At 47.3% G+C, this 23,785-nt stretch overlaps 1 protein-coding gene across 2 annotated transcripts in view; it reads right to left on the bottom strand.

The window, feature by feature from the left end:
* LOC141488959 (ras GTPase-activating protein 4-like) overlaps nucleotides 1-22,655 on the bottom strand; it is a 49,248-nt gene extending 26,593 nt beyond the window's left edge. For both annotated transcript variants that reach the window (XM_074189461.1, XM_074189462.1), the window contains exons 1-4: nucleotides 22,577-22,655; nucleotides 7,215-7,271; nucleotides 4,948-5,061; nucleotides 1,632-1,693 (exon numbers count right to left, since the gene is read on the bottom strand). In XM_074189461.1, the coding sequence (XP_074045562.1) occupies nucleotides 1,632-1,693; nucleotides 4,948-5,061; nucleotides 7,215-7,271; nucleotides 22,577-22,641 (298 nt within the window). In that variant the 5' untranslated portion in view covers nucleotides 22,642-22,655. The remainder of the gene's footprint in view (nucleotides 1-1,631; nucleotides 1,694-4,947; nucleotides 5,062-7,214; nucleotides 7,272-22,576) is intronic.
* Nucleotides 22,656-23,785: the final 1,130 nt, after the last annotated feature.

Genomic DNA, 23,785 nt, shown 5'->3' with positions numbered 1-23,785 from the left:
TTTCAGTTAGAGGCCTGTGAAAATAAAGACATGATTTTTCCCCTGATATAAATTCATCCATCTATACATGGATGCCAGTTTAAGAACCTGAATTGTAGAGAGAAATGCTTCTAGGGTAAGATTTGAAGAAAGAAACTCTATAACAATAAGTTGATAAGATTTGGGACAGGAGCAGGGCTCACTGGCTGTACCCCAAGGCAGAAACTATTTGGCTTTTTGAGGTCCTTTCTGCCCCCCCTATTATCTCCTGTTCCTTCTCCATCACTAGCTTCCCAGTTTGGAACCCCTTCTAGCTCCCCTTTCCAACTGCAACTGGCACCAGGTTGGAACACACACTCAAGTCTTTCATGGCTGATTGGGAGTGAGGATATTGGACTCCATCCTCATCTAGAAGGGACCAGGGCATCAATCTCTCACTGAGAGCTGTTCCTATAATGGGAGGGGGAAGACAGTACGGGGAGGTGAGGGTGGGGGCCACCTCCCAACCCTAGGTCATTCCCTAGGAGTGACAATTATCCTTTCAATTCAACTTGATGGAACAAACTTCCTCCTCCCTGGCCTGACCCAGTCTGACTCAGTCACTCTGGACATTACCTTTCAGAATCACAAGCTTAGAATCCCTCAGCTAAAATGCCACATCCTAAAAAAAGACTTTTCCCAACCTGGCCATTTGGAAGTGCCCCCTCCCACTTAAATGACTTTATCTTAACTTTTTCTGTTTTATCCTGACTTGTCTGGATATTTCTTTCCCCAAGGTAGGATGTTGTGTTTTCAAGGTTCACTTTTGTGTGGTACCCTCAGTATCCAGGGGGGCCCCCATGCAGCAGGTGCTTCATTCAATGCCCTTGCCAAGTCTTTACCACTCAGTGCCCTAGCTCCCTGCCACTCAAGGGTAGATAGTGTCGAGCTTCTTCAATGGGGGAAGCTTCCACCTTTCCATACCAGTGAAATGGCTGGAGCGGTGCCTATTCCCTACTAGACGCTGTGTTGGGAGCTGTCCTAGGTGCTGAGGAGAAGGAACTAGTGCAATGTTTCCGACCTTGAGGAGCTCAGTCTCCTGGGATGGTTTTAAGACCAAATGGACCACTCAGATGCTGGTGATTAAATGAGGTGATTTGGAAAGGAGACTGGATTTGGAATCAAAGGATTCGGGTGTGAGTCTCAATTCTGCCAATTATTAGCTGGGTGACCTTGGGCAAGTCATTTAACAATCATTGATCTCGGGTTTCACATTTTTAAAATGGATTGGGGGGGCAAGGGAAGAGGTAAAGGGTGAATTTGATAGCTGCTGAATCCCTTCCTACTCTGAGGCTAAGTTCTTCCCAGACAGGAATCTAACAGCTTCCAATTGTCCTTAGCAGACCCTGTTCCTTTACTAACTAAGGGGTAGGCATGAGAGTTGGACACAGGAGTATGAGGTCCTGTCAGGTTTGTTGAAGCATGGCTTCAAGGGTAAGTCCAAAGTTCCAACCTGGTAAATAACCATGACCCCTCCCTTCCTCCCTTTAACTGCCCATTTGGCCAGGAGCTGGTCTCTCAGTAAGGGCCTTTGGATCGGGCCCCAGATACAGTGGATATAGGGGTGAACCCTGTGGTGGGGGCAGGGCACAGAGGACTAAAGAGGCTCTTACCCTTGGGATGCTCAGATAAGACATCTCTGGTGAGGCAGACCTTCCCAATGACATCATCTCGGCTATAGAGGTGAGAGAAGGGAGAGAACGTCAAGATTAATGGGAATGGAAGAAGCAGTGGGACTAGAGCCAAGGATCTGGGTTCAAATCCCATCTCTGATTCCTACTACATTTCTCTGGCCTTGTTATCCATAAAATGAGGAGGTTGAACTTGAGGGCCTTCTTATCTGGCCAGCTTTGCTACTGACTTGGGAAATCTTGGACTATTGCACTATGTCATGGAAACTTGAGCCTAGAATGCCACTCTGAGTCTTGCAGATCTGAGTTCAAATTCAGCCTCAGATACTTAATAGCTGTGTGACCTGGGCAAGTCACTTAAACCTGCTGGCCTGTTTTCTCATCTATATAATGGGGATATTAGCACCAACCCCCCAGAGTTGTGGAAAGGATCACATGAGATAATACTTAGCTCGGTAGGTGATCTAGAAAACTTGGCTATTATTATGATTCACCGATGACCTTTGTCCTGACTCCTTTGCAGTCTTGGGACCTTTCATTACTTCCTCAACTCTCTTCATTCATAAAATGAGGGCATTAGATTGGGTGTCCTCTGAGCTCCCTACACCGCTCCCCTCTGAGGGGATGGTCTGTCCTGGTTCTTGGAGCCTTTATAGGAAGAAGTTCAGGGCCACTGCCTTGACCAGGCTTAGGCTGAGCTGTAAGGTCAAAGCTCAGGGGATCAATCTCATCTACCACCATATCTACCATTGCAAGTGATGTCATCTTTGGGGATTGGGGTCATGGGATGGAACCCCACACCAAGGACATGCTTTCTCTCTGACTTTGGGAAACTTCCTACCCAATGGACACACAACTTTAATTTCCTTCTTGACCAAAATGCTTCCCATACTCAGATACACATTCACAAACACACACACACACACGCACACACACACACACACATACACACACACACATACAAACACACAGGGATATGTTCACACCCTCACTTTCCCCAATGGGAGAAGAAACAAGGAGACAGAGATAGCGTGATGATGCATATCAATGAGTAGAGCCCCTGGCTCCAAAGGCATCTCAACTCAAATCTAAAGCCACTTCAAGGCCAGTCATTACTCATGGCAGGTACCTTCAAAGGGACCTGAAGTCCACTTGCCCTACATGGTTGCATTTTTTGTTATTGTTCAGTCATTTTTTCAGTTGTGTCTGACTCTTCTTGACCCCATGTGAGGTTTTCTTGGCAGAGATCCTGGAGCAGTTTGCCATTCCCTTCTCCAGTTCATTTTACAAATGAGGAAACAGAGGCAAACTGGGTTAAAAGATTTGCCCAGAGTCAGACACCTAGATTTGAGCTCACAGAAATGAGACTTCCTGACTCCAGGCTTAGTATTCAATGCATTACACCACCTGGCTGCCTGGATGCATTCATAATACACTTTATTCCTTTATTTTCTTCTTGGTTTTGTTCAATCTATTTTCTACCTTAAAATAACAACCCCCGGGGTGGCTAGGTGTTGCAGTGGATGGAGCACTGGCCCTGGAGTCAGGAGGAACTGAGTTCAAATCCGTTCTCAGACACTTAATAGTTACCTAGTTGTGTGGCCTTGGGCAAGCCACTGAACCCCATTGCCTTGCAAAAAAAAACTATAAAAAAAAATAAATAACAGCCCTCAACCCAACCCTAACACTTCTAGGCTATTCAGAATCTATCTGTTGCCTGGGTAGAGCTGGCTGTCTGAGTTGCAATACATATATATGGTTTGATTTTCCTAAACCAGACCAAAGCAAGGGCCTAAGATGCCAGGAAGGTAGGATGCACACATCTCAGAACCTTCTTTTAGCAATGATGCTGGCCACCACATTGGTTTATATACTAGCAATAAACCATGTAGTTAAATCAACTAATACAGTTTGATGGAAATGACATAAGGGAAGACACATCATCTGCTTTGGAGATATGCCCTGAGGATCAATGGGCCTTTCCATCTACCCTATGGATGCACCCTCCTATATGTAATGTCTTCCCCATTCGAATACAAACTCCTTGAGAGATGGCTTATCTTACTTTTCAATTTGTATCCTCAAAGTTTAGGACTGAGCTCAGTACAGAGTAGGCCCTTAGGAGATGTTTTTCCCATATTCATTCATTTATTCATTCAATCATTCGGTTTGTTCATTTGTTCGTTCATTCATTCATTTATTCATTCATCAGTCAAATGTTACTCTTCATCGCTGTTCTTTCTATTTGATTCAATTCAACAAATATTTATTACGTTTCTTCTATGAACCTGTGCTAGGTCCTGGAGAGAGCGATAGGAAGTCAATCTGTGATCTCGTTGGTTGGATTCCAAGGGAAGGACTTCCTCTACAAACATGGCCTTAGAGAGTCACTGAAGGCTTAAATGACCTGCCTTAAGACATAGCACTGGGGTCGTAAAGACAAAAATGAAAGCCCATCAAAGGACTTAAATGTTATTGGAGAATAGAGTATATGCTTGACAAGTGAGGAAAACCCAGAAAAATGCAAAGGAATTGTAATAGGGAGGGAATTCTAATACATAGAGGGGGGAGATCAGCAAAAGCCTCAAGTTGGAAGGGGCATCTGAGCTGTGCTTTGAAGGAAGATGGTGATTTAGAGAGAGGGAAGGCAGAGGGAAGGGGCTTTCAAGGTATGAGGTGGAGACTGAAAAGACATGGAGGTGGGAAATAGGATGTCACATATGAGCATCAGCTAGTAGGTTAGTTTGAAATCTCAGACTGAACACATCCTCCTATAGCATAGGGCACACACAGATATACACACAGCCACACTTGCTCACTCACTTTACTTTTCCCTTCATTTCTCTAGCCATCATTTACATTCTATTGACCCCAGAGCTTCCCTACAGGACCTGGGCCCCCAACTCATCCCCCGTTCCCCTCTGAGGTCTTCCCAGCTGATAAATCACATTCACAAAGGATGAACATACTTCATCTGGCACTGCCTCAAACCTAATGCTGCCCCAAGTGAGTCCCTTTTACTATCAAATTCCTCCTCTATCACAATAGAGAATAGGACTAAATGATCCCCAAGAATTCCACATCCTAGATCCCTAATAATAAAAGGCACTGGGTGGGGGTGTGGACCTGATTTGGACCCAGTCTACTCATGTGAGAGCTTGCAAGTCACTCTCTATATTCAATAGAGTGCTATGCTGGACCCCCACCCCACCCCCACAACTATAGCCATCCATTCTGGGTCTTCTCCTGACTGCCCTTTTGCCTCTGGCATCCCTTGCCAACCTTGAGGGCAGCATACCTGAGGGCATCTTCATCCATGACATAGAAGGACACAGAGTGGAAGGTGGGAGGAAGGTGGACCTTGTACTCCTCACCCCAGAATGGGGACAAGGTCTTCCACACCGTGGCTGTCCTGTTGGAGAAAGATGGTTGGAGAGAAAGCAACAGGGGCAGGGGCAGTCCTTAGCACCAGAGCCCAGTCATCTTCTACCTCTCCAGCCTCCCTAGAGCCCCTTATGAGCTCTTTTTATCCCATTTGATCATTTAAAATTTTTTATTTTAACCCTGTGAGGCCTTGACCTACCTTTGTCTCCTAATTAGGCAAATGGCTTCCTTTCTTTGTACATACTATTTTCCCCACCTTCATTCAATCATTTGTGCATTGAATAAACATTTATTACAGATCTACTCCATGTAGGGAAATACAAAGATAATCAAAACATAGCCCCTGCCCTCAAGGAGCTTACAGACCATAATAATCTTGTAATTTTAGCAATATCAGTGTTTTCACATTCATTATTCACATCCATTTCATTCTTGGAGTGAGATAGTCAGGATAGGCGTTTGACACAGTGAGGAACTTGAGAAGGAGTAAATGATTTTTCCCAACACTACATGGCAAATCTCGTGCTTCTCTCCCCTAAAGAGACAGATGATCCTAACCTTTCTTCCAGGGAGGCCATGTCAAGAGTGGGTATTGCTGGGCTTTGATTGGTCTCATTAGAGACAATGGGATGGACAGATAACAAAGGAGAGTGTCCAGAAAGAACTTAGAGGGGGAGATGGAGGGCCTTCTTTAAAAGACAAACAAGGGGGCAGCTAGGTGGCGAAGTGGATAGAGCAATGGTCCTGGAGTCAGGAAGACCTGAGTTTAAATGTGACCTCAAACACTTAATACTTACTTAACTGTGTGACCTTGGACAAGTCACTTAACCCCATTGACTTGCAAAAAAACCCCAACAAAAAGCCTTCCTGATGCAGGGCCAGAATGTTTTCTTTGGATTCGGGAGACCAGAGTTTCCGTCCTGGCTCAGCACCATTTTTTCTATGTGATATTTAACTCCCTAGCTGGAACTATAGAACAGCCCCTTGAGAGTAGAAATTGCTTCATTTTTGTGGATGCTTAACATAGTGTCTGCCTCAAAGGAGGCATTTCATAGCTACACCTTGACTGAGCGACCTTGGATGGTTTTCTCATCTATAAAATGGGAACAATTGAATTCAATGACTATTAATTAAGTACCACCAGGGCAGCAAGGAAGCATAGCGGATAGAATGCCAGCTCTAGAAACAGGAGGACCTGACTTCTAATATGGACTCAGATTATGACAAGCTGGGTGACCCAGGTAAGTCACTTAACTCTGTTTGCCTCAGTTTCCTCATCTGTCAAATGAACTGGAAAAGAAAATGGCAAACTATTCCAGTATCTCTGCCAAGAAAACCCCAAATATGGTCATAGAGAACTGGACACAACTGAAATGACTCAACAATGACAAAGCACCAACCATGTGCAAAAAAGGCTGGCTGCTTCACAGAGTTGTTGTGAAGACTGCACTTTGACTCATGACGGAAAATACCATCCACATCCAGAAAAAGAACCATGGGGTCTGAACGCAGACCAAAGCAGACAATGTTCACTTTTGAAATTTTGTTTGTTTCTTTTTCTAATGTTTTTACTCTTTTGTTCTGATTCTTCTTTCACAGCAAGAGTAATATGGAAATATATTTAACATGATTGGACATATATAACCTGTATCAGATTTCTTACTATCTTGGGAAGGGGGGAGAGAGAAAAATATAAAAATGAACACTGGAAACTATCTCTACATGTTATTCAAAAAAATACTATTAAGATTTAAAAAGAAAAGACTATACTTTGTAGATCCTAAAATTCTATCAGTTAGAATGTAATTTGGGGGCGGATAGGTGGTATAGTAGATAGAGCACCAGCCCTGGAGTCAGGAGTACCTGAATTCAAATCCCATCTCAGACACTTAATAATTACCTAGCTGTGTGGCCTTGGGCAAGTCATTTAACCCCATTACCTTAAATTTTTTAAAAAAATGTAAAAGCCTTGAGAACAGGTTTTGTTTCTTTTTAAATATTTTTTTCTTTGTACTTCTAGTGGTTAGGACAGTGCCCTGTGTAGATAGAACTTAATAAATATTTGTAGATTGAATATTCTCTCTGTTTCTATGTCCCTATTTTATGATCTATGCTACATAAATCCACTCAGGTTCTAAGGGAAGTGAAGGCCTGAGAGGAGTTAGCTTCCTCCTCAATTACCTGATGATGGGCTCATTGTCGATCTTCACAATGCAGTAGGGATCACTGCTGCCAGTGCTGAAAGAAAAGACAAGAGGTGCCCATCAGTGGTGTCTGCTTATGAAGAGGGTCAAACAAAGGTAAGGAGACACAGGAATGGGCAGGAGCTAGCCCTGGTGGGGAGAAAGGAAAGGAAAGAAAACAGCAGATATGGATTCTGCCTTGAGCTATGAATGGAGAAAAATGTTTCTGTTCCTTAGAGAAAGAAATCAGGATGAGAGAGGCTGGAGAGAGGAGGATACTGAATGAAAAGGGGGAAGACTTGGAAGGGCCGCTCACCACTTGAGACCTTTCCAACCTGGGACTTCAGGAAAATTGAATTGAAATTTCATCCATCCCTTGACTCTATTCTAAGTCATGTCTAACATTAACCTGGAAGTCATCTGCAGAGAGATAATCATAAAATACCTGAAAGCTGATGAGGTTACCGCTCAATCCCAAAGTATTTATTGAATATCTCTTATGTGGCAGGCACTATTTTATTTTTATTTTTTAAATATTTTTTGTTGGTCATCACCCCCATGTTTTTATTCATTTTAAACAAATACAAGAAGAAAAATATTTCTAAGTAAACAGAACATGAGAGGATTTAATATAAAACAAAATATTTCCATTTCAAGAAAACCTATGTAATCAATATTATGCATTGTTTTCTTTTTTTGGACTCCCTTTTTATTTTTTTATTAAAGATATTATTGAGTTTTACAATTTTCCCCCACTCTTACTTCCCTTCCCCCACCCCCCACTGAAAGCAATCTGTCAGTCTTTACTTTGTTTCCATGTTGTACCTTGATCCAAATTGGGTGTGATGAGAGAGAAATCATATCCTTAAAGAAGAGACAAGAAGTCTAAGAGGTAACAAGATCCGACAATAAGATATCTGGTTTTTTCCTAAATTAAAGAGAATAGTCCTTGAACTTTATTCAAACTCCATGGTTCTTTCTCTGGATAGAGATAGTACTCTCCCTTGCAGACAGCCCCAAATTGTTCCCAATTGTTGCACTGATGGAATGAGCAAGTCCATCAAGGTTGATCCTCACCCCCATGTTGCTGTTAGGGTGTACAGTGTTTTTCTGGTTCTGCTCATCTCACTCAGCATCAGTTCATGCAAATCCTTCCAGGCTTCCCTGAATTCCCGTCCCTCCTGGTTTCTAATAAAACAATAGTGTTCCATGACATACATAGACCACAGTTTGCTAAGCCATTCCCCAATTGAAGGACATTTACTTGATTTTCAATTCTTTGCCACCACAAACAGGGGCTATAAATATTTTTGTACAAGTGATGTTTTTATCCTTTTTCATCATCTCTTCAGGGTATAGACCCAGTAGTGGTATTGCTGGGTCAAAGGGCATGCACATTTTTATTGCCCTTTGGGTGTAGTTGGCAGGCACTATTTTAAAGAAACAAAGAATTAAACAAAATTATTCCCAAAGATCTTACATGGAGAGAGAAGAGAAGAGGGTCTGGGATGAAGCCTTGGGAAATGTCCACATTTAATGGTCAGGAGATGGAAAATGCAACAAAGGAGACATTAGTCAAGGCAAGAAGCAATCAGGTGATGTCATGAAAGATCAAGGAAAGAAAACCCTGGAGGAAGAGGTAGACCGTGCCAAAAACTGCCATCAGAAGGAGGTCTCAGGAAGACCATTGATTTTAGTCCTTGGGACCCTTAGTAACTTGGAGAAAGGCAGTTTGATCAAGGGGATGGAGCTAGAAACCAGATGGAAGAGTGAGAGGTAAGGAAGTGTAGCTCATCCTTTGTAGGAGTTAGACAATGAGATCCAGGATAGATCCAGGCCTAGACCACATGGCCTCTGAGAAGTCATCCAAACCGAGCCTCTCTGAATCTGTGACCTCTCCCAGAAATTCCCTCCTAAAGGAGAATCTAAACTTCTCTTTTAAAGAATGGGAGGATGAAGGCTGAAAGAAAGGCCCCATATATTTATAGCAATACTTTTTTGTGATAGCAGCCCACTGAAAACAAAATGAGGCCCATCAAATGGGAAATGGATTAGGATATGTGAATGTAATGGAATATTATGATGCCACAAGAAACGGGGAACACAAGGAATTTGAAACTTGGAAGACATATGAATGTGGAAGCCAGAACAATACAACAATTCGGAACGACCACAATAATGTAAATGAAAATGACAAATGAACTCAGGTTAAGGGGACACACTTCTGTTTTCATGGTAGAGTTTACAGGCATGACAGGTTGACCACACAGTCAGATGGAGTTATTTGATGGTTGACTTGTTTTGCTTTGTTCCAAGGAAGAGGTCAATTGTTGAGGTGGGACAGGGATGTTGTGAAATGATTGTGGCATCAATGAAACAGAACAGAACCCCAAAACATAAGAATTTGGGTGATGAAGAAGGACTTATGTTTATAGTGAGAGTCCAAGGTCAAGTACAAGGGAATTTCAGCTCATAAACCACTCCCCTCTTGGTCAGATATCAGTGTCCCCACAGAGGAAGTGACTGATAGGAAAACAGCTGGACCGCAGCCCAGTCTTCTACCCAGACAGGAAACCAACTGATGAGGGTATCTCCATCCTCTTGTGACTTCTGAGATTGGCTGTATATTCTGAATTATGCCGATGACCTTTCCTAGAAGGCAATTAACCACTTTCCCACTAATTAGTTGTATATATTTGGGAATTGTGTAAGGAGGAGTTGTAAACTTTGATTTCCCAGAAATATGGGCATGTTTAACCTGGAGACGAGAAATCTTGGAAACCACATTAAAGATGGAGCTTAGGAAATCATGAGGAAATCATGAGAGAAATCAAAGAAAATCTTTCTTTTTAAAAGTTTAATGTTGCCTTTTGTATCTATACCATAGTTATTTCTTACTAGATTCACCACTCCCTCCACTACTGAGCTTATCTCTGTAACAAAGAAAAACATTTAAGCAAAACCAACACAGTAATTCCATTTTATAATATAGACTGCCTTTCCCAAGCATAGGTTATCCCAGCCCATCTCTCCTGAAAGGCAGGGGTACATGTGTTTCCTTATCAGTTCTCTAGGATTCAGATTGTTCATTATAATGCTTCAGAGATTAATAATGCTTGGTGTTTTTTTTTTTATCCTTCATCTTCAAAGAAGACCACATCAGGGAGCTGATGCCATGACGAACATGAGAGGGGGGTTGTGGGACCTAGCAGTCCCCAGCCTCACTTTCTCCTCCAGAGCCATCTGGGTCCAGAGGCCGGATATGAATCAGGACCACTGGAGATGGTCCTGGATGCCAGGCAATCAGGGCTAAGTGACTTGCCCAAGGCAGACAGCTAGAAACAGTCACGTGTCTGAGGTTGGATTTGAACTCCCATCCTCCTGCCCCCAAGACCAGTGCTCCATCCATTGTGCCATCTAGCCTCCCTGAACTCTTCAGAGATTGGCTGCTTTTCAGTGGCTATTATCTACATTCCTCTAGTTATCATGAATGTCACCCTTGCATCCGTTCTTTGACTGGTATCAGTTCATACAAATCTTCCCATGTTTCTCTGAATCTTTCATGTTCACCATATTGCTTAATTATAAATAGTCTCCTGCTTTCATACACCAATTTTTTCCTGAGCATTCTCCAGTCAGTGGATGCCCACTTTGCTTCCAGGTCTTTGATAACAACAATGTTGAGATAAATTATATAATTATATATATATATATATATATATATATGGAGATAGTGTTCTGGCTGGAATAGAAGATGCTTTTTGGGGACCAATGTTTGGAGAGGTAGATGAAGGCCAGACTACAGAGGCTCTCAAGAGCTTAAAAGGCCTCTCCTCAAATGTCTTTAGGGTTTTTAAAAACTTTAAAGTGCTATAGAAATAGTCTTTTTCAATTATTATTTTTTTGCAAGGCAATGGGGTTAAGTGGCTTGCCCAAGGCCACACAGCTAGGTAATTATTAAGTGTCTGAGGTCGGATTTGAACCCAAGTACTCCTGACTCCAGGGCCGGTGCTCTATCCACCACCTAGACACCCCAGTCTTTTTCAATTATTAATAATAATATTATCAGTCATGGTTGGAAAGTGCAAAGGTTTGGAAGTAGAAATGAATATGACCTGGGCATAGCACAGAGAGTAATTAGAGTGGCCTGGCTGGAGGCTCCCTCCCTCGGCCTCCTCCAGTCACCAGTAGGACACTAGCTTCAGGGCACTTAAGATTTTGCCTTAGAACACTGATTTCCCTTTCTTGAGAAAAGTGGGAGGAGTAAGAGCATTTCTGCTGTAGACCAGGCCAGGGCTCTATATTTAGGACCTTGGTAGTTTTGTCCAAGAGAAACAGAGAGTAAAGGAGAAGGAGAAGTGAGGGCAAGGACCAAAATAGCTCCGGAAATGGCAGATGGTTTTTACTCGGATCTTTTGGTGACTGGGATTTCTCTGTCAGCTTAAATGAATATCCCAAGAAGAAGAAGAAGAAAGGAAAGAATGAGAGAGAAAGAAAATGAAAGAGAAACAAAGAGAGAAGAAGAGAAGAGAAATGGGGGGGGGAAGAAAAAAAGGAAAAGAACAGAGAAACTGCTTGTCTGGTGCTCAGATCCTGGCAAATCTTGTCAGAGGATCTGTCAGAAAACTCCAACGTGAGATCTGTCTCCACTGCAAGCACCACTGACCCCCATGGACTCAGACTGAAGCAAGTGAATTTTAGGGAGATGACTGAAAGGCACCCCTCCAACTAGCATGGCAAAAGGCACACCGACACGAGACGTGTAGAAGATGCCCATAATCTCTTGTGATGGTTCAAAAGAATGCAGTGGAAGAGCCAGCCAGTCACCAGGGGTTGTGGGGTCCTACTCCAGGGGCAGGAGACTGGTCTTAACCCACACGGACACTCTGTAAAATCTAACTGGGGGCTTTCAATCTCCATGCCAAATGAGGCAGCTGGTGGTTCAGTGGGGAGGGCATTGGATCAGGAGTTAGCTTCAGACACTTACTGGCTATGTAATCTAAGCAATTAGGATCTCTCCGTCTCAGTTTCCTCATCTGTAAAATGTGAGGCTCAGATAAGAATATTTGTAAAGAGTTTATATAGACAAGTATTTCTTGCCCTTTGAATGAATGACCTTTCTGAGCTGGTTCTAGTGCTCTGTATCCCCTCCCAAGTGGGACCTCGTGCCAGGCATCTCATGACCACTTTTCTCCATCTGCCAGGTGGATTTTATTTTGGTCTTTGCAAGGCAATGGGGTTAAGTGGCTTGCCCAAGGTCACACAGCTAGGTAAGTGTTATGTGTTGAGTTCGGATTTGAACTCAGGTCCTTCTGACTCCAGGGCCAGTGCTCTAGCCACTGTGCCACCTGGCTGGCCCACCAGGTAGATTTTTTACAGGTGCATTATTTCATCTGTGCCTCAAAGGACCCTGGGAGGTGTTGTTCTATTTTCCAGGGGAGGAAAGTGAAGCTTATTGAGAGGAAAGTAGCACAGTCCTGCTGGGACCAAAGCTCAGATCTCCTGCTATGCACTTTCATAGGCATTCTGGGGAACTGAGTCCAATCTGCCCATATTACAGATGAGGAAACTAAGTAAAGAGTTTATTTAAATAACTTCAGTTCATAGGATCCCAGATCTAAAGTCAGAGGGGTCTCATCTTGGTCAAACCCTTCATTTTACAGATGAGGAAACTGAGACCCAAGATCACATCAGTAGTGTGCTTCAGTCTAATTCTAGGTCCTCTGACTCTGGAGTCTGCCCTTTTCTCACAGCCCATACTGTCTCCACTTCAATTTACAGAAGCAGTATCTCTACAGTCTACTGGAAAGGTTTTTGAGGCTGGTGTTTCTCCAGTGATCCCTCTTATCATCAGGGTGCCAGTTCAGGGGAGCAGTAGGACTATGCAGATTTCGGGGAGCATTAGAGAAGAGAAAAGAGGCAAGAGACAAAGCAGGGAGTGGAACAGGAGAAGCTATAGGAGATGTGCCAGAGAGATCATGGAGGGGTGACATGGTGTGGTGGGCTCTAAACTGGATAAGGAGGCAAAGGGGTGACCTTTGGCAAGACCCTCCTCCTTTCCAAGCCTGTTTCCTCCTTTATAAAAATAAGGGGTTCTCCAAGATCTCTGACCAGCTCCATGTCTGTGATCCTTGACTGAGATTCACACTCTGGTGGCTGCTGTAAGAGTGAAAAAGGAGACACCAGGCAGGAATAGCCAGGCAGGAGGCAGCAGAAGGCCCGGAGGGGAGGTTGAAAGCTTGGTCCAGGGAGCCTGATCATGGAGGGCCTTGAATGTCAGGCTAAGCATGAGGTACAATGGAAGGGAGTCCTAGTTTTGGTATCGGAGGCATCCTTTGGGTATCATTTGGGTCCTCACCTCTGATGCTTCTTCCCTATGTGACCCAAGGGATGTCATCTCACATTTCTTCATTTGTAAAATTAGAATGTGGGATTTGATGGTTTCTGGAGCTCTCAGTTGGTATCTGCCGTCTTCCCTGTCCCCAGCTGCTCTGGGTCTTGTTTGCAGAGGAGCTATCTTTGGCAGTGACATCTAAAGGAAACACACTTAGCAGTTGGTGCCCCAGCGGGTCCCAGTGCAGCTGGTGGACAGGGCGAAGGGTGCCTTGCAAAGTGGGGATTGAGGAGGATTAAAAGGAGTGATAAGCACACAGAGCTAGGGAGAGAAATGGGATCTGACTGAAGGTGCCAGATACCTGGAGGATGTGATCCACGAACAGGGAGAAGGCAAGGAAAGAGAAGGGAGGGAAGAGTGTATGGATGGAACAGATCATGCCCCAAAACACTGCAGGAAAAGTCCAGTTTCTTGTTCTATAAAATTATGACCTCTTGGGTCCCTTCCTGCATCAACTGTTGTGTGCTAGAAATATTAAAGCAAAAATGAAATAGTCCCTGGCTTCAAGGAGCTTACATTCTACCAGAATAGGGTTAGTACGAACTCTAATATCCCACCCAGGGCAGCTAGGTGGTACAATGGATAGAGTATTGGCCTTGGGTTCAGGAGGATGGGAGTTTGAATCCAACCTCAGATACTTGCCACTTAGCTGTGCAACCCTGGACAAGTCACTTAACCTTGATTGCCCTATATCCAGGGTCATCTCCAGTCATCCTGATTCCTATCTGACCACTGGACCCAGATGGCTCTGGAGGAGAAAGTGAGGCTGGGGACTTAGCGCAACATTCCCCTCACTCAAATCCGATTCACCTGCTTCTCATGGCATCACCTCCCTGATGTCATGGCCTTTGAAAACGAAGGACAAATCCCCTCCCCAAAGGGTTGTGGTGAGTCTCAGATGAGATACTGTCCCCTCTCTGTGCGACCTCGGGTAAGTCATTTAACTACACATTGCCTCAGTTTCCTTCTGTGTAAAGTAGGCATAATAATAGCACCTACTCACAAGGGTGTTGGGAGGATAACATGAGATCTTTATGAAGTGCTTTCAAATGCTAACTATCGTTGTTGACATTATTATCATTGGGTCTGTAGAAACCTTGAAGATTACTACTGGAGAGGCCAATCCCTGCCCCCTCCCATCCAGCTGCACTTGGGTTGGTCTGTGCCCCCATGCTCTCTCATGCGAACAGAGGGGGAGGGAAGTGCTTGGTGAGGTGCCCTGGGGGTGGGGGGGAACCCTGGGTCCAGGTGCTCACCTGGTGTAGTGGAAGCAGCCAGGGACTGGAAGGAAGTCAGGAGATCGGACTCCCTCCAGGCCCAGCTCTGCCCGCAGGTGACTCAGTGACTAGGCAAATGACTTCCCTTTCTCAGACTTTTTGTTTCACTGTTAATGGAATGGGAGTGGTGAACTCTCCCCAACTTCCCTTACTGGAGGGACTCACCTTAGATGCTGGCTGCTTAGTGGGGGTGAGATCAGAGCATCCAAGCTTAGAGCTGCGAGGGACCTCACTGGACAGCTATCGAACTCATTTTATGGATGAAGAAACTGAGGCTCAAGGAAGTTAAATGACTTACGCAAGGTCATATAGACAGTGATCCTTTGACTTCAGAGAGGAAGCTTTCCCCCACCCTGCCTCCCTGGCCAGGGGAGGGAGGAGTGGGATGGCCCCACTCCTATTGAGGCTGCCTATTGAGCAAACCATAATGGCAAGCATCGTCTGGGTCCCCTTAGAAGCTAGGTAGGAGCTAGGGGTCTTAGGATCATTTAATCCATGGATCTTTGCCTTTTTTGGGGGGTGTCTTGACTGGTCTGGTGAAGTTTATGGAGTTTTTCTCAGATCCATAGCTTTAAATGCATAAAACAAGACATACCTAATTACAACAGAAAACAATTATATTGAAATAAATTAAATTGAAATTAATTATACTGAAATAAGGAGCTCATCCCCCACCAATCCATGAACTTCCTGAAATCTATCCACCAATGCCATCAGGATCTATGGACCCCAGGGAAAGAATTCCTGATTTTCCAACCTCCACATTTGATAGATGGATAAACTGAGACCAGAAAGCGATCAAAGGTTCAAAGATTTCTAGCCAGGAGGGAACTAGAGGCCATTAAGATGGACCCCTTTATTTGATAGATGGGTAAACTTGAGGACCAGAGAGATTAAGGGACTTGCTCAAGGTCACTTAAGGGATAGGTGGTAGAATAAGGTCTTCTGATTTTTCCCTCCATCCTTCCTTCCACAAAGCTACTTTTGAAAAGGGGCCTGTCTGAGCTGAGACTTGAATCTGAGGCTTCTGATTCCCAAACTCTTCATGAGAGGAGGTATGGGAAGGTTAGTTTTAGTTTGGGCAGAGTGGGAGAAAATCAGAACGCCCAGAACTCTACCCCCAGGGGCAGCTAGGTGGCACAGCGGACAGAGCACCGGTCCTGGAGTCAGGAGGACCTGAATTCAAATCCAGCCTCAGACACTTCATAATGACCTAGCTGTATGACCTTGGGTAAGCCACTTAACCCCATTGCCTTGCAAAAAAGACAGCAAGAAAGGATGAATAGAAGAGAGTCGATTGTGTGCAGGAAGCATAGGGTTTTGGGGTTTTTGACTAGGCAGTGGGGTTAAGTGGCTTGCCCAAGGTCATACAGCTAGGTCATTATGAAGTGTCTGAGGCTGGATTTGAACTCAGGTCCTCCTGACTCCAGGGCCGGTGCTCTGTCCGCTGTGCCACCTAGGTGCCCCTGCTGTCTATCTTAACAGAACTGCCCTGAACCCTCCTCGGAGTGAATCCCTGCACACACTGGTGTGATCCTGGCTAGGGCTGTGTGAATATTCTTCTGTACTTAGTACAGGAATCCCACACAACAAATAGACATCAAGTGGGGCCCCCCGAATAAACTGAATGGTTTCACTAATTTATCCATGAGAGAGATGGGACACAGAGTAAAGGAACTGATCCCCCAAGCCAAGCATTTCTTTCCTTAACACTGAATAGAGTGGGCAGATATTATTTTAGAAAGCTGCCTTTGCTGGAATGACTTTATCTATGGAGTATTGGACTGGAAGTTGGGAGGATCTGGGTTCAAATTGTGCCTCAAGCACTTCCTAGTAGAATTACTTCACCATTCTGGGCATGAAATTCTAAAATGAAATAAGAGGGTTGAACTTGACAGCTTCTAGGGTCCCTTCCAGCTCTTCAACTGTGAATCATAATGATGTAAATAGCTTTAAGAAACTGGACATCAGGGGTGGCTAGGTGGTGCAGTGGATAGAGCACTGGCCCTGGAGTCAGGAGGACGTAAGTTCAAATCTGACCTCAGACACTTCATAATGACCTAGCTGTGTGGCCTTGGGCAAGCCACTTAACCCCATTGCCTTGCAAAAGCCTAAAAAAAAAAAGAAAGAAAGAAACTGGACATCAGATCCAGGGGATCCAGGTCAGAAGATGGGAGGAGGATGTCCAACATTTCACTCCTACTTCACCCCACCTTCAACTCAAATAGCAGGTATTGGAAGAAACAAACATATCTACTAATACCAACAAAAACCATGCTCCCAGGGAAGTCCATACCATCCACCTCTGATAGGAGAGGAGAGGAGAGAGAGATCTGAAGTCAGAGGAAGTTTGAGGATCTGAGTGAGAATTGCATCTATCAGATCACTGCCATGGCCCATTTCTGGAGTCATTTGTCAAATGAGATTCTCTGTCTCCAAGATCTTGAGGTCAGACAGTCCCCACTGATTTGTAGTTCTGCTCCCTTGGCTCTGCAAAGCCTCAACCAGGTCCATTGGATTTAACTTTGCTTTATTTGGCAAAACCCATCTTGTTCTGTTCATGTGTGAGTCCTGCAAGTCTGCCTTCTCAAGCTCCTAGAAGGCTGAACCCTGTTATCTTCTACCTGCCTTGTGCACTCCCTCACAGAGGAGCTGCCCATGTCTCTTGGTGGACTGGTGTTCCTCGGCCAACACCTAGACATGGCTGGAGAAGACTGCTTGGAGGTCCGAAGTGCAACCCCAGGCTAAGGGTCTAATTTTAAAACAACCAGTCACATCTTAATCATTTTTGTCTTTGCTTAGCAGAGTGTCTGGCAAATAGTGGGTTAATAAATGTGTGTTGATTGAATAGTGAAGGGGATTGTAGGCTGCTCTTGGGCTAGGGCATAAGGAATTACAAAGTCCACCTCTCCCCCAACCCCTGCATCTCTGTTCCATACTCAGTCACAAGGGGGGGATAGGGAATTTGTCACCTATCTTTATGAAACTGGACATCAGAACTGGAGACAGTGTGTGTGTGTGTGTGTGTGAGAGAGAGACAGAGACAAAGGAGAGAAGAGACATGAAACCCAGTAATCACTGATCTGTGGGGCGAAGGATGACATTTATTTCATCTCAAATATTTTAAACTGCTCTGAAGGGCAGTCTAAGAAAGCCAGGGAAAGTGTCTAGCACACACTGGGATGTCATGAATGCTTGCTGACTTGTCGGTATGTCTTTGATAGAAAAGCCATATATCCTCTCTGCACTTGTAAGAAAAATGGTGGGGGGGTGTTCCAGGTACCCTCAAGCATGTAGTGCTAAAGCCTTTAAACTCTGGCTGCGAGGGGTCAAGTCTTTGGAAACTCAGGGCCTTAAATTCTTCCTAAAATAAAATCCAGCTCCCAAAGACACAGCTGGAAGTGGACAGGGAGGGAGGTGGGGGAGGGAGTTAGGCATGGATGGAGAGGCAGATGACAGATGAGCACTTGAGAGGAAGGTGGCAGACGTCCTAACAGGGTGTTCTCACCCTAGGTCCCCTACACCCACCCTAATACAACCTGTGACCTACATGATGGTTTACTCTGCGATGTAGGCAGAGTTTGAAGCTGTGGAAGGCAGCAAAGCCCAGCTCCCTTGGAGGTGTGGGAGAGAGAGAGAGAGAGAGAGAGAGAGAGAGAGAGAGAGAGAGAGAGATGGAGGGAGGAGGAGAAGAGAGAGAAGGGGTAAGGAGAGAGAGAAAGAGAGAAACATAAGACATAGGAGAGAAAAGAAGAGGGAATAAGGGAGGGAGGAGGAAGAGGAAGAGGAGAAGGTAAGAGAAAGACAGACAGAGAAAGAGAGAAACAGAGGAGAGAAGAGAGGGAATAAGGGAGGGAGAGAGAAGAGGAGGGAGGGGGAGAGAGGGGGAGAGAGAGAGAGAGAGAGAGAGAGAGAGAGAGAGAGAGAGAGAGAGAGAGAGAGAGAGAGAGAGAGAGAGAGAGAGAGAGAGAGAGAGAGAGAGATCCCCTGACTAGCTTTAAAGTGGCTTTGGGCCTCTCCCCCTTCACATGCTTCCTACCTATGCACATTCACTCGGCCTGTGGATGACTAATCCACATGAAATGGCCTCCCTCTGCAGCCGGCCCAACAGTAGCAGAGACCTGGGGAGGTATCCCTTCCCCTTTCCCCTTCCTTCCTGTTCCCCCCTTGTTGCCTACCTCCCCATCTCCACAGATCATCTAAGGAGCCCCATTCTACCCTGGCTTGCTTTTTCTGCTGTCCAGCCTAGAAAATCCAAGATGTGACCCCTCCCTTCCTCCCTCCCCTCCATCACCATGGTAACCACTGACTATGAGGTCGGTCCTCTGCAGGGGCCCAGGGGGCCTTGAACTATCCACTGAAATGTACTGGGGAAGAAAGAGATGGAGAGACATGCTAGTTGGCAGTGGGGGCAGGGCAGGAGAAGAGGGGTCTGTGGGCATGGGATGCTATCGCTGCTTTTACTCCCTCCTCCTTTGCTGGGCTCTAGGGAGGGGAAATCTAAAAATGAGGAGCAGAGGGAAGTATGGAGAGGTCAGAGGGCAGCCGGACATCCTAGGATCCCCCAGGAGGTTAACCAGGCTAGGACCTTGGACAGATCACTGGTCACTCCTGCACCTGCTTCCTTACCAGATTACAAGCACCTTGGGGGCAAGTCTTGAGTCTTATTTCCCTCTTACATCCCCCACCACTAGCATCGTGTGCTCTAGTGGAGGTTTAAATACAAAGCTTCCACACACAGATCTTCCAAATATCCTATTTGTCTTGGGTTTTATGGTTTTTTCAATCATTTTCATTGTCTTTTTGGATCCTCAAAACAGCTCTGTGGGGTAGGTGGGGCAGGGCCACTTTAGATGAGGAACTCGAGGCTTGGAAGAGGGGAAGCCTATTATACTCTGGGTTAGTGACAGAGTATTCCTATCAATAAAGTCAATAACTGACTACTGTCCGCCTGGCACCATGTAAGATCCTGGGGAAACAAAGGCAGAAATGCAATAGTCCCTCCCTTAAAGCACCTTACATTCAATGAGGGGGAGACAACAGAAATTTACAGATCTCTGCCAAAAAAGATACCACGTGATTTCAGGTGGGAGGAGAAGAGCAAGAGAAGTTGGTGGAGAGCCTAAGTCCTGGAAGAAGGCATCATTTTAGCTGAACCTTGAAGGAGGCTCAGAATTTTAACTCGTGGAGGTCATGAGGAAATGCACTCCAGAAGTGAGGCACAGCCAGGGCAAAGGCATGGAGATGGAAATGGAGTGTTGTGGAGAAGGAATACATTAAAAAGGCCAGCCTGCCATGGAGTGCATGAAGGGTACAAGTAATGTAACATTTGTCCTTCATTTCTGAAGAGGACTACGATACCAGGGAGGTGATGCCACGATAAGGACATGAATTGGATTTGAGTGAGGGGGAGGTTGTGCTAAGTCCTCCTTTCTCTCGGTGGCCACATAGGAATCGGGACGATTGGAGATGGTCCTGAATGTGAGGCAATCAGGGTTAAGTGACTTGCCCAAGGTCACACAGTAAGTCAAGTGTCTGAGGCTGGATTCGAACTACTGTCCTCCTGAAATCAAGGACAATGGACTCTGAATCTCAGTGGAACCTAGATGCGCAGTTAAAAATAATGCAATAAGGCAAGCAAGGTTAGGGGAAGTGTTTCTATTTTATCCTAGTCCATGTGTCTTTTAGGTAAGAGAACAAGAAGAAGCTCATAAAGAAACAAACTTTGGGAGACCATGTTTCTTGTTTTCTCTTTCCTCTGTTTCCTCTCTTTCCCTTTCTCCCTTTCTCTCTCTCTCTCTCTCTCTCTCTCTCTCTCTCTCTCTCTCTCTCTCTCTCCTTCTCCCGTTCCTGTCCCTCTGTCCCTGACTCTCTTGGGTTTCTCTCTCTCTCTCTCTCTCTCTCTCTCTCTCTCTCTCTCTCTCTCTCTCTCTCTCTCTCTCTCTCTCTCCTTCTCCCTCTCCTGTCCCTCTGTCCCTGACTCTCTTGGTTCTCTCTCTCTCTCTCTCTCTCTCTCTCTCTCTCTCCTCTCTCTCTCTCTCTCTCTCTCTCTCTCTCTCCTTCTCCCTCTCCTCTCCCTGACTCTCTTGGTTCTGTCTCTCTCTCTCTCTCTCCTCTCTCCTCTCTACTGTTTCATTCTCTGTCTCTTTCTTTTCTTCTCTCTCTCCTCTCTGTCTCTTGGTTCCATCTCTCTTTCCTTCTCCCTCTCTTCTCTCCTTTCTCCCTTTCCTTCTCCTTTTCCTCTTTCCTCTGTCTCTGTCTCTTTCCTTCTCACCCTCCCGCCTCTCCCTTTCCTCTCTTCTCTACCTGTGTCCTGTGCCCGGCTCTCCCTCTTCTCTCTCTGTCCCTCTTGCTCGGTGCCTCCCTCCCTCCCTCCCTCTCTACCTGGCTTCTGTGTCTCTCTTGTCTTTGTTTTCACCTCCAAACTTCTATCCTCTAGCTGTTGTAATCACGGGCAAAGGATTCCCAAGGAAGACCTGGATTTCAGATCTTGTTTTGTCTAAACGAATTCAAAGGGAGGTTGAGGAGGGAAAGAGTTGGGCCTCTTCCAGGACCCAGGCCCAACCTCTGCCACTGAGGCCCAATCGATGGAGCCATGTAGGCGAGCCCCACAGAGCCAGCTCACCCTGGTGATATGATCCCTTCTCCCCTCCTTCACTCACCCCACCCCCACCCTCAGCTGATTTCCCTGCCTGGGATGCCAGCTGATGCCATCTCCTGCTTTGACCAGTGGAGGCTGCTGCAGAGTGGACTCCAGGTGCGTTAACCCCCTTCCTCACAGCTTCTCATCCCGAGATCCTAGCTTTTCTTTCTTTCTGGGGGAAAGCACTCCATGGTTCCTCTCAGCAGAAGGGGTTCCCTCCAGAAGGGGCTGCCAGCCCTGATTGCCTCCTCCTGGGTCCTGAGGCAGCTGGCTTCACCTCAGCCCCACAGATCAGTGATACCCCCCCCCATAGGCAGCTCTCTCCTTTCCTAGGGCACTTCCTCTCACCTCAGAAAGCAGATTCGTGGGAGCTCAGACCAAGTCCCCAACTTCTGCTCCACCGCCACTGGCAGGTGGTGCCAGGCTCCTGGCACCTGGCAAACATAGAGCCCTTTTTGCCAGCAAGGGCCATGACCTGGGAGATTTCTAGAATTTCCCCTGTTCTCAGGGCTGTCCAGGATTCCTGAGCCACCAGCCAGGCCGCCAGTCCCAGGACCTTTCGTGGGGTTAGCCTTGCATGGCTCCAGCCTACAACCGGGCAGCTTCCTACATCTGCCTGTCTTCCCAACTCAGAAGGCCCTGCAGGTTGTCAGTGGCCCAAGCCCCGGTCCAGGTCCCTCTAGCCCGGCTGCCCAGCCCTCCTGGGGCTTCCCAGGCCAGCTCTGAGGAACGGGGATGGGGGGCACCTCGGAGAGCGGCCAGTCCGGGCCACCCTGGCCTGGGATCTCCTTCCCTCCCCACCCACAGGTGCTCGGGCACCATCTGCTTGGGGGAGGGGGCGCTCAGGAAGGGAGGGCTCCCTTCGCACCCACCCAAGGCTCGGCCTTCTTGATGGCTGGGTCTGGGCTTCCGGAGCCCTGAAAGCGGGGAGCAGAGGGCAGGTGGCCGGGGGATGAATCCGGCTGGCCCCTCCTGCCCCCTCCTCTCGGGAGGGAACTCGGGGTGCTCTGGTCCCCCTGCCCCCCGCCCCGGGCGCCCCCACTCACATGTCCTTGGCCGGCAGGTTTTTGCCTTCTACGATGCGGATGGAGAGCGAGCTCCGCTTGGCCATGCCGGCTCCGCCTCGCCTGGCCCCGGGCAGCGGGGCGGGGGCCCCCGATCTCAGCCTGGCCGGGCCGCCTGGGCGCTGGGACCGGCCGGGTCCGGGAGGGCGGTGGGCGGCGGGCGGCGGGCGGCGGGCGGGCAGCGGGCGGTGGGCAGCGGGCGGCGGGCGGCGGGCGGCCGGACACCTGGGTCCTGCGCAGGGGCCGGCGCCGGGCAGAGGCGGGGAGAGCGGGGCGGGCCGGGCGGGGCCCGGGAGGGCGGTGGGCAGCGGGCGGCGGGCGGGCAGCGGGCGGTGGGCAGCGGGCGGCGGGCGGCCGGACACCTGGGTCCTGCGCAGGGGCCGGCGCCGGGCAGAGGCCGGGAGAGCGGGGCGGGCCGGGCGGGGCCCGGGAGCCCCACCCCATCCCCGCCCCCCACGTGCTGCACCCCCGCCGGCGTCCAGCCAACCGGACAGCGGAGAGGCGGAGGGGCGTGGCCGGAGCCCGGGCCTGGCCCCCATCGGCCCACCCCTGGTCCCCCCTGCCCCGACCAGCGGGCTGGAGCCGGGGCAGCGGGGCCCACGGGGCGGCCGGAGGCCCAGGGGCACCCTTGGGTGGCTGGGGCCTGGTGGAGGCCGGGCACCCTGCCCCCCGCCGCCACTCACTGCCACCTCTACAGAGACGTGTGTGTGTGTGTGTGTGTGTGTGTGTGTGTACGTATGTCCAGACATGGGGGGGGTCCTCCAGTAGGCACCTGAATTATGGTTAGATGGACTTAAGGATGGATGACCCTGATTCCTTCCAAATATACAGGCTGTGGTCTCACATGCATGCACATACATGCAGATCTGTGTCTCTGGTGTGTTCAAACATGGCAACGTGTGAGGATTTCTTGGGGGAGGGGCTGCCCACCTCCGTATGTGTGTTATGAGACAGAATGTGCATCGTGATCCCTATGGGGGTGTCCCAGTGTTAGTAATAGGAACACAAACATGAGACATTTCCTCCTCAGGACACTAACACTCCACAAGAACTGCAGCAGTAAGGGGTGGCTAGGGGTGGCAGTGGCGAGACCACTGACCTTGGAGTCAGGAGGATGAGAGTTTGACTTCAGGCACTTGACTGTGTGACCTTGCACAAGTCCCTTAACCCTGCTTGCCTCCCATCCAGGGC

Source organism: Macrotis lagotis, chromosome 5 (genome assembly GCF_037893015.1).
Source record: "Macrotis lagotis isolate mMagLag1 chromosome 5, bilby.v1.9.chrom.fasta, whole genome shotgun sequence".
Classification (NCBI taxonomy): Eukaryota; Metazoa; Chordata; class Mammalia; order Peramelemorphia; family Peramelidae; genus Macrotis; species Macrotis lagotis.
This window is presented reverse-complemented; position numbering and strand designations above follow the sequence as displayed.